The sequence below is a fragment of the Notolepis coatsorum genome (assembly GCF_963971535.1).
Source record: "Notolepis coatsorum genome assembly, chromosome: 19".
Taxonomy (NCBI): Eukaryota; Metazoa; Chordata; class Actinopteri; order Aulopiformes; family Paralepididae; genus Notolepis; species Notolepis coatsorum.
The window spans coordinates 8,403,645-8,414,017 of NC_140183.1; the positions used below are offsets into that span (position 1 = coordinate 8,403,645).

Consider the following 10,373-nt stretch of genomic DNA (forward strand, 5'->3'; position numbering starts at 1 on the left):
GTAAAGTGCCAGGCACACAGAAAAGACCTGTCCTTTGTGACGACGGGAAACAACGCGGCGGACGAGGCCGCGAAGACGGCGGCTGCGGTGCCGTCCACGGCTGTTCTGATGTTTGCGGCCGAACTGACGACTGAGGTAACTGAGGATAATTTGAGTGATCTTCAGGACTCAGCCACGCAGGCCGAGAAACAGTCGTGGACGGAGAGGGGGGCTGTAGGGGGGGCAGATGGTCTGGGGAGGAGTCATAACGGTTTGATAGTCGCCTCCATCGATCTTCTGTCCTTAGTGATACCTGAGGCTCATGGTGTTGATCACTGTGGAAGAGCAGAGACCCTGAAACGAATCACGAAAATGGGATTTTGGTCCCCAAAGCTTCAGGCACAAATTGACGTTACACTAGCCAGGTGTTTAACATGCTTACAGGGCAATGTGCGCAAAGGAGTACCGACAGTGGCGGCTTACACACCCCTCCCTGAGGGACCATTCAGACATCTGATTATGGACTATACAGACATGATAACGCCAGTGCAGGGCAAACGATACCTCCTGGTAGTAGAGGACTGCTTTAGTCGCTGGATTGAGGCCATTCCATCTAAACACAAGAACGCGGACACAGTGATCAAGTTCCTGTGTCGCGAGGTCATTCCGAGATTTGGAATTCCCACGATATTACAAAGCGATAATGGCCGCGAGTTCATCGACAAGGTGGTTAAAGGGCTGATGCAGAAATTAGGTATAAGACAGCGCCTTTCCTGTGTCTATAGTCCCGGGTCGCAGGGGAAGGTGGAAAGGGCCAATCTGGTCATTAAAAACAAACTGTTGAAAATCTGTATGCAAACTAAGCTTAACTGGATTGATGCTTTGCCACTTGCTCTGATGGCTATTAGAAGCAGCGTAAACCGCCAAACACAGCTAACACCGCATGAAATGCTTACAGGCCGCAGCATGCCAGCACCGCCATTTAGACACCTGGCTAGGGGCCCGGCATTAGATATTTTTGAGCAAGATCTGAAAAAATATCTTCAGCAAGTGACTAAAATACATGAAGCTGTGTTTCGACAGGAGCAGAGAAAGGAGAGAAAGGGGGAGAAGGAGGCGGAGAAGGAAGCCACCAAACCGAGACTGATCCCTGGGGACTTGGTCTTCGTAAAGGTCCACAAGAGAAAGTGGTCATCACCCCGGAGAGAGGGCCCGTACGAGGTGATCCGATCGACTGGAACGGCAGTCCAAGTCAAGGGATCAGCGACCTGGTTCCACTTCAATCACTGCATAAAGGCCAGCGGCGATCTCTTGGGGGATACAATCGATCGCAGTTATGCAGAACCCGACATGGAGGGTCCGAGACGGCAACTGGAAGGTGCAGTGCCTGCTGATGCTCCCGCAGATGTTGGCAGCAGTGTGCGGACGGTCGGCCGGGCACAACGACGTCATTAAGAACCGTCACGGTCGACCCGTCCTTGAGGATGACGGGTTTGAGTGGGTAGGAGTCCCACGGGGTCCCGCTCAGGCTCAAGTACCAGCAGACTTTCATGACCAGGCTCAGAATCAGGCGCCCCCTTTTCCCTCCATCGAGGAAGGGGGGGAGAAGATAAGACTACAACCAAACGGGGTGTTTCCCGTAGGACCGCAAGGGCATGTTTTTGATTTTGACCATTCCCCCGTTACAGGCGGGGATACTTACCATTATACTAACGAGCATCGGGTTGTGGGGGTAGATAGGAGAGTTGAGCCTGTCCCGAACCAATCACAGGGGACAGGGGTGAGGGGAAAAAGGGAGGTCAAGGACACTGAGTCGGAAGAGGTGGGGGGACAGGATATGTTCCAGAGGACAGCCGGAACGTTGAGGGACTCAGTGGGCTCACTCTGGGCCAGGTTGAGGGGTTTGCTTCCTTCCGGGGAACAAGATGGGGGCGACTATGACTATGACGAGGAAGACCCGGAGGCTGACCCGATGTATAGGGCGGCTTTAGGGAATGAGTGGTTTAAGTGGGTCCAGTACACGAGCGCGCAGAATCAGATAGAGGATTGTTATGTCTGCTCCAAGGCACGTCCGGATAGGCTGCTGGTGAAGGGCACGAAGTTCAGTTGGGCTCAGTGTGACAGGGACGCAGAGGCATGGGAGGGGCCCCATAATAGTCGCCCTTGGTGCGAGGCAGAGTGTTTGGGGTTTCTCGGCTCTAGTCGTTTTAAGGCGGCAGGAAACGTCACGGATTTCAAGGATGTCACTATGCGGGAACGGTGTAGGAAATTGGATGTACGTGTGCAGGGGGTAGCGACGGGGTTGCCAATACCCAGAGGTGTCAAACTATGGCTGACCAAGGATTTCGAGTGCTTGCAAAAGGAGGGGACCCGGGATGTAGGGGAGGTGGCAGAGGGGCGGTGCACTACTATTTGGAGCATCACGACTAACTGTACGAAAGAAGGAAAGTGTGGACACGGGGTCGTGTTAAAGGGAGTGGATACCAACCCACGGCCTGTAGCTTGCCCTTTTCATGTCCAGGATATGGCACTGGCGGACCAATACTGGCTCTGCGGCGGTAGGAGGTTGAGGAATACACTTCCTTTAGATTGGTCAGGTAGATGTGCCCGGGTTCAGGCGATCATGCCAATGGTGGTCCTACCATTATCAGTGACGGAAGGACCTTCTGAGTCTCCTATCTCTCGAACGAAGCGTAGCTACAAGGCAGACCCAAGGGTGTATCTGGACAGCATAGGACAGCCAAGGGGCATTCCAGCCGAGTTCATGGCTAAGAATGAGATTGCGGCAGGGTTTGAGTCTATTCTGCCATGGATATCGGTCAATAAGAACACCGGGTGGATCAACTATTTGTTTTACAATCAGCAGCGGTATCTCAATTACACCGAGGAGGCGTTGGATGCAATGGGGGACCAGATGCACGCGACCAGTACGGTGGCGTGGCAGAATAGACAGGCTCTGAACTGGTTAATGGCGGAGAAGGGTGGAGTCTGTTCCATGTTTGGACAGTACTGCTGCACATTCATTCCGACGAATGTGGGGCCAGGGGGAAAGTTCTCCGAGGCCATGGCTAAGCTGAAGGATTTGAGGGAGGAGTTGAGGGGGAATTCTGGCCGGAATGAAGAATGGTGGGGGAGTGGGGTGTTGGAAAGATTGGGACAGTGGGGAAGCATAGTGATGCAGACGGGGATATCCATCGGGGTGGCAGGGTTGATATTGGTTCTCCTTTTCTGTTGTGGTATGCCTCTCTTGGGTAGGCTGGTAACTTCACACGTAACGAGCCAAATGCTGATGGTGGGACAGAAAGAGATTGAGCCACAAATCGGGCCATATCCTCAGCTTTATGCTGCCTTAGAGGGAGACGAGGGGATAGAGGATTAGGGGTATGGTGAGGTAGGGACATTTTCTTTTTGTTGGTTCTTTCCTTTAAGAGTGACGGGGGATGGTCTGAGTGCAGTTTTGTTGGTTTATTCCTTTAACTAGGAATTTTAGTCTGATTTTCTAATGATCCTTCGGCATAGAGATTGCAACCATTGAAAATCATTGCATTGTTTTTTATTTTTTTATTATTTTTTGTTTATTTTACTTGTGGTCCTGGTCAAACCGGAATGGGAAGGGGCATCGGCAGAGTGTCGGTTCTGAGCCTGAGGAAGCATTGAGAAGAAGTGGTCGGGGGATCGGTTCTGGGGACTGGAGGGACAAAGGGGGGGGCTAACGCAGTGGGCAAGATGGGCACCTCCCGTCGAAGATGGGGGGACACGTGGTGAGGTCGGTACCAGCGCCTCCCGTCCAGGCATGGGGACATGCTTCTACGAGGACTGGAGGTGTGGCGTGGTGGTTGCTGTATTGGCAAAATGTGACTTTTGGCAATACGGTGAGGAGACTATGGCGTGGGCATGGAAGGGGGGCTGAGCGATGGACACTGGGACTCAATGTTATGGAAGAGACAATGTCATTTTTTTGGGAGGGATGTTCTATGTTTAGTTCTGACGGTCAACTTCTCCTTTCCCTGATGAGAGTCGCGGTTTCCGGCCGGAACTGTGGCTCATTTGGTAAGCGGTGGAGGTTGGGGGGATTTGTCTGTCAGGTTAGGATTATAAATTGGGGTATTTTTTTTTGATGTTTTATTATTACTCTTGTTTTGAGCGGTTTTGTGTTTATTGTGAGAACGGTAGTCAGCCTTTGTTGGTCCGTTAGGGGTCCAGTGAATGAAGTAAGGTTTCTTGTTTAGTTAGACGTTCACATTTTCTTGGTTATATGATTTGGGTGGGACTAGGGATAGCCCCAAATGGGGGAATGTTGGGGAAAATGTGTATGAGGTGGACTAGTTTAATATAGGTCAACTAGCAGTGCTGAAAGACGTCTGGCTGACGTTCTTAAAACAACTTGGACAGAGGGACATTTCAGTACGGCACATTGTGTGCTGGTAATCTTATCTTGTTCTTTTCTCTCTTTCATACATACACAGCACACATACACAGACACAGGCACAGCACACACACACAGACACACGGACACACACATACAATACACATACGTCTGTACGCAGACGCACGCACACACAGACACACACACACATACACACACACACACACACATCTCACTCTCTACATCATATCGTGTGTGGATATCATATCTTGCTTATCTCTCTTCATGTTCTCTCTCTCCGATGTTAAATCTACGTATCATCTTAATGTACGTCATGTCAGATCTGACATGATGTGATACGTCATCATATCTGTCATGGGGGGGCAGGACTGAGAGGGGATTTAGGGACAGGGAAAGGGATCCAGGGGGGAGTGTTTTTTGTTCAAGCCGTGGTGATCTTCTTTGACCCATAGCTCTTGCTGTTAAAGAACTTCTTTTCTTAAATAAATTACCTATTTGTTACAATTGGAAATATCGTCTCCTGCTGTGTTAAACAACCTTTCCACAACAGTATCTTGAGTAATCCGTAGGTACCAGCTGTTTTATGCTAGCTTGTCCTGAAAAGGCCGAAACTGTGTTACAAAGCATGTAACACCGGGCGAGTCTAATGGTCTGTCTTGAACAACAGCATCAATGCACACTCGCTGTTGAAGACTTCTATTGTCCAATTCACCTCCCCGCAAATCAGTTTGGGATGCTCTTTAGTATGGCAAACACTTCACATGAACGCACAGAGTGGATAGGGTGAGGGTGTAGTGAATGGAGTGAGTGAGTGCTGAGGGTGCTTCCCGTCAAATACTGTAAGTAGACAAACCATTATGTGAAGGGGCACTGGGGGTATCTGTACTTTAATCTCAGTCTAAAGTATTGACCTGAAGATGATATGCCGCCATATACCTGGTCAGCAAGAGTGGGCTTCTTGAAGTAGATGCGGTGCAGTGCACTGTGGGATACCACGCAGTAGAGGCACTTGTTGTAGATACTGGTGGCCACAACTATCAGCTCCCGGTCTGCCTTAGTCAGTCCACCTGGAAAATAAAACACAACTGATTTCAAACCTTTACCCCCGGTAGATTTGCTGAGCGTGTATGCCTTCTTTCAGCAATGACACTTTGAATGCCACGCCCGAGAATATTCGGGTTTACCCCCCGCGGGTTGAATGCCCACTCAGGAGAATATTCGTTTGTTCTCTTTTTTTTTTTTGATCTGAAATCATATTTCATCAACAGAGTCTACCGTTGGAAATTCAGCTACCTCAGGCGCTCAGATGTGAAAAAAGCGCCCCCTATCGTCTCCCAGATGGTAATTCACACTTTTGGATTGAACTCAATGAAAATGAATGAGAAAAAAAACCCTGCACTCCACATTTTACTTCTCACTCATGCAACCGCCGACGACCAGTTTCACTCTGGATTTTCAGAGCAGCGGAGATTATGTGTTTTTACAGTATACACGGTGAATCAATAAAAATATCGATTTTTTCAAATGGCGATCAGGAATTGGAATAATCCATTTGGATACCATCTGATCTCAGGTAAGGAATCTATGTTACCAGTATTAGGATAATCAGACTCGTTTTCACAGAGATATAAGCTTTTATGTGATTATGTGATATTGCTGTTTCACTGTGCGAGCGGTCAGAAAATAGGAGAATCGATTTTCAACTCGCAGCACGAGCGTGCACATATACTATCGATAATCTAGCGTTTATTTGAAAACGATTAATAAATAGGCTGAACAATGACAACGTTCTAGAATATTCCAGTAAAAGGCGATTATAATGGAATGTGTTATATTTTCCGTAAAAACAAGTGATTTTCAAAATGCTAGAAAACGGAAATGAAGCGATAAAAAAACAATCTGCTACGACAATGTTGACTGGAAAATGAGTCTTTGATAAGCGACGGGCAGATTAGACACATAGCCATAATTTAAAACATAGATTAGGCGATATTAACGGGGCCTGAGGCTGGAAACAACTTGGATGACTACACAGACACTGTGACATCCTTCATCAGCCTCGGCGAGGAGGTGTGTGTCCCCCTCCGCACTAGGAAGATCTACAACAACAACAAACCCTGGTTTTCAGCCCAACTCAGGCGGCTGAGGTCGGAGAAGAAGGTGCCAGGCTCAGTGGTGATGCTCATCGGTTCAGGCAGGCCAAGTACAAATTCGCCAAAGAGGTGAGGGAGGCGAAACTTCGCTTCTCAGAGAAACTGCGGCAGCAGCTCTCTGAGGGGAATTCCTCCTCCGTTTGGAAAGGCCTCAAGACCATTACAAACTATAAGCCGAAGTCACCACAGGCGCCTGATAACCTCCCCCTGGCGAACGAGCTAAACACATTTTACTGTAGGTTTGAGAAAGAGGTTCCCCCCCGCCCTCTTCCTTCACCCACTCGGTCACAACCTCCATCCCCCCCCCCTTCTCTCTGTCAGTGTGAGAGAGGTGAAACGGCTGTTTTCTAGTCAGAATCCCCGGAAGGCGGCCGGCCCGGACTCTGTCTCCCCCTCTGCCCTGAAGCACTGTGCTGACCAGCTCGCACCGGTGTTTACCACCATTTTTAATGCATCGCTGGAGCTGTGTCACGTCCCAGCATGCTTCAAGGACTCAACCATCATCCCCGTCCCCAAGAAGGCCAAGGTCTAGCCCTTTACATCCATCTATCTAAATAATAATAATAAATTATAATGAATGCTTAACTACCCCTAAGTTACCCTAACCAGACCTAGACCACCTCTAACTCTAACCAGACCTCTTCCACGTGGCACTTTAACACTGACCTCAGAATGTGATTTTATATGTTTTTATGCAAGCAGATTGCAATCAGTGTGTACTACTACTAGTACTACTGTGTGTTATGTTTACTTAGTTTACAGTATCCTGTTGTTATAGAATAAACCGCTGCCAGCAGGCAGCAGCCCAGCACTGACCATCACCAACCCTAACTTAGGGGTTAGAGTTAGAGGTGGTCTAGGTCTGGTTGGGGGTTAGAGTCAGAGGTGGTCTAGGTCTGGTTAATAGGGGCCATAACCAGACCTAGACCATCTCTAACTCTAACCAAACCTAGACCACCTCTAAATCTAACCCCTAACCAGACCTCTTCCATCACCATGTGGCACTTTACACCAACCTCAAAATGTGATTTATCATTTTATACGTTTTTATGCAAGAAGATTGCAATCAGATTGCTACTGTGTGTACTATACACACTACTATTACTATCTACTCAACTACTGTACTGTGTGTTTGTTTACAACACAGTATCCTGTTAGTTAGTGTAATAGAATAAAATGATAAACAGGAGAGCTGATGAAATAAAGATTAAAAGGAAACAAATGGACGTTCCGTTGTTGGTTTTATTTGGGCAGCTGGAGCAAAACAGCTGGACACAGTCTGACAGGACGACGAATTGTAGTGTCAGCGAGTGTGCTGATAGTTAGATTGCAACGAGTATATATCGTGTCCCCCAAGTAAACACACCCCCTTTGCTAGGGTGTGTGTGTGTGTGTGTGTGCGCGCATGTGTATGTGTGTGCTGTGTGTGTGTGTGTGTGTGTGTTGTGAGGCTATGTGAGGAAAGCTGCTCAGGAAACCGTTCACGGTTTACGCAGCCTATTGTCTCGGAACATAGGCGCTTGTGGTTTGCAGTTTACAGTGTGGGTAGCAAGACAGGGTGTTGTTTATGCGAGGGACAGGATGTTCCTATGTGTGAAAGGTGTTATGTCAAGCAGTTTCAGATAAGAGGTGTCAGACGTGTCAAAGGTTGAACAATGCGTGCTGGGTTACATGGAATTTGTGCAGAGTTGTCAAGAGCGTTGTGGTCTACTGTGGGCCTCAAACGGGCAGTTTCATGTGTGCAGGTGTTTGAGATACATGCAGACAGAAGTGCATATTAATTCCATTACAATTCCACCCTTTTGATAATTAACTTATCAACAAAGTGAAAATGTATATGGCACTATACGGTAGGGAATTCCCTTCCAAAGACAAATCCACAACAGTAACAACGAAGGGACAACCAGGCACAAAGTGAAAGAAGATTTTTTTAAAAAAAATTCTACTAAAGTTTAAGGCAATGCATCCAAAAAAAAATTCTATTAAAGTTTAAGGCTATGCCAATTTCAAACAACAAAAAAAAAGAAAATCACATCTAATTTAAAAGGCATCTAAACAGGACTAAAAAATACATTTAAAATGAAAGGTAAAGCGCATCATCTCTAAACAGAAATTAGAAGCACACCTAATTTAAAATGTAAAAGACAAATGTAAAAGACAAATGAAAGCATGAGGTAGAATGTATCAGGTCGGCATCAGCTAATTGTAAAAGATAAAGGTAAAGCACATCATATCTAAACAGAAATTAAAATTTGCCACCTAATCGAACAGAGTTTGACAGTAATTACAGCAACAGTGTATATCATATATATATATAAAATCAAAATAAACAGGGGCACACATGTACATGGGATGAGGCTGAGCGTAACCGGGGAAATGGTTTGGTTAGGTCGGTCTCATCAGGACAACATCAAAAGCGGATGTGTTAGCTAGTACAGAGTTATACTTCAGCTTGAGTGCACTATCCGTAATACAATGCAAGACAGGCACAAAATCTGAAGGAAGACTTGTATTTGGTCAAAAGATGTTGCACGAAGATAAAAGGTGGTATCCTGGTATTTGATGACAAGAAAATATTATGTCCAGACTCCTATCATGGTGCAGAATCCAAAATGTTCAGCCCACTGAACAGAGTCTGAAAGTAAATTTAACAACAGTATTTCGCATCTCCATCTTATGGTTGTTGACAGGCTTTTGACCGAAATAGCAAATGAGATGGAGATCGCTGCACACATAAGAATGATGACTAGTGGTGCGCATTTGTTACGTGATGTTAGTTTGTAGGCCAACTGACCAAAGAACATTTTTAGGACCACCGAACCAGAATAAAGTCTACACACAGACTGAACCGGATCTTAAGGATCCTGATTTATGCATAAAGGCAGTATTTCTAGCAAGCTGGTCAGGCACACAAGGAAAAATATTATGCGCAGACTCTGAAACAATAACGGGATATTAAAAAAAAAATTAACAGACACTAAAACATCAAACAAAATGTTTGTCAAAGTAAATGTCAATCAATTGAACAGAGTCTGGCAGTAACGAACACGGCTAAAACGACTGAGATAGCAAATGAGACGGAGATTGCCACACATACTAAAATGACTATCAGAGATGTGCATTCGTTGTGTGGTGCCATTTTATAGGCCATTCTATAAAACTGGCCGATGGACAGTTTGTCCGCAGGTAAAACACGTTGTCTTGAGTAGCCTTTTGGCGTTTCTTGTGGTTGCTCTCACTTGCATTAGAAAGTTCTCCGACGCTGTGACGACAGCTTTCTTCTCTTTTCCCTCCTGGATTCTTCTCTCTGTGTGTTTTGCGTGTGGAAGAGCATTTTCTGGCCAGACAGGGTCTATATCTGTGGGTTCATATGTAAGGTCAGGAACTGCCACAGGTATGACCATCCAGTCGTCATCGTCCGCCTCATCCTCCTCCTCATCAATGGAGCTGGCAGCCATAGATGCTTCGAGAGCTTTCACTCTCTGAGCGATCGTAGGGGACATTGTCACTGTAATTGCCGTCGTTTCCTGTGTCTTCCCTCTTGATGGCTGAGTTGGAGACGGAGTCGCAGGGATCTTGTTGCCAAAAACAGGGGTCGTCGGAGTGGTCAGCAGGGTCACTTCAGGCAGGGCAGGATGTGAGGGTCGAGGTAGGAGAGGACAAACGCCGAGATCTGGCCCCATTCTGAAGGCAGGGAGAGAGAAGGGTGCAAGGGTTGAATGTCCATATTGCATTGTAATTCCTATTTGGCGTGTGTTTGTTATGATAAGGAGTGGAGGGGGGGGGGGGGGTTCATTGGTTGGTCTTTGCTCTTTTGGTTCTTTTATCTCTGCGTTTGGCTTCTTCCTTCCACA

General features: G+C 46.9%; 1 protein-coding gene across 1 annotated transcript in view; it reads right to left on the bottom strand.

The window, feature by feature from the left end:
• Positions 1-6,552, bottom strand: part of LOC311245921 (uncharacterized protein) — a gene marked incomplete at both ends in the record, with an annotated part of 25,062 nt that extends 18,510 nt beyond the window's left edge. Inside the window, 2 exons of the mRNA XM_084335945.1 lie at positions 5,303-5,433; positions 6,483-6,552. Coding sequence (XP_084192071.1) covers positions 5,303-5,433; positions 6,483-6,552 — 201 coding nt within the window. The remainder of the gene's footprint in view (positions 1-5,302; positions 5,434-6,482) is intronic.
• Positions 6,553-10,373: the final 3,821 nt, after the last annotated feature.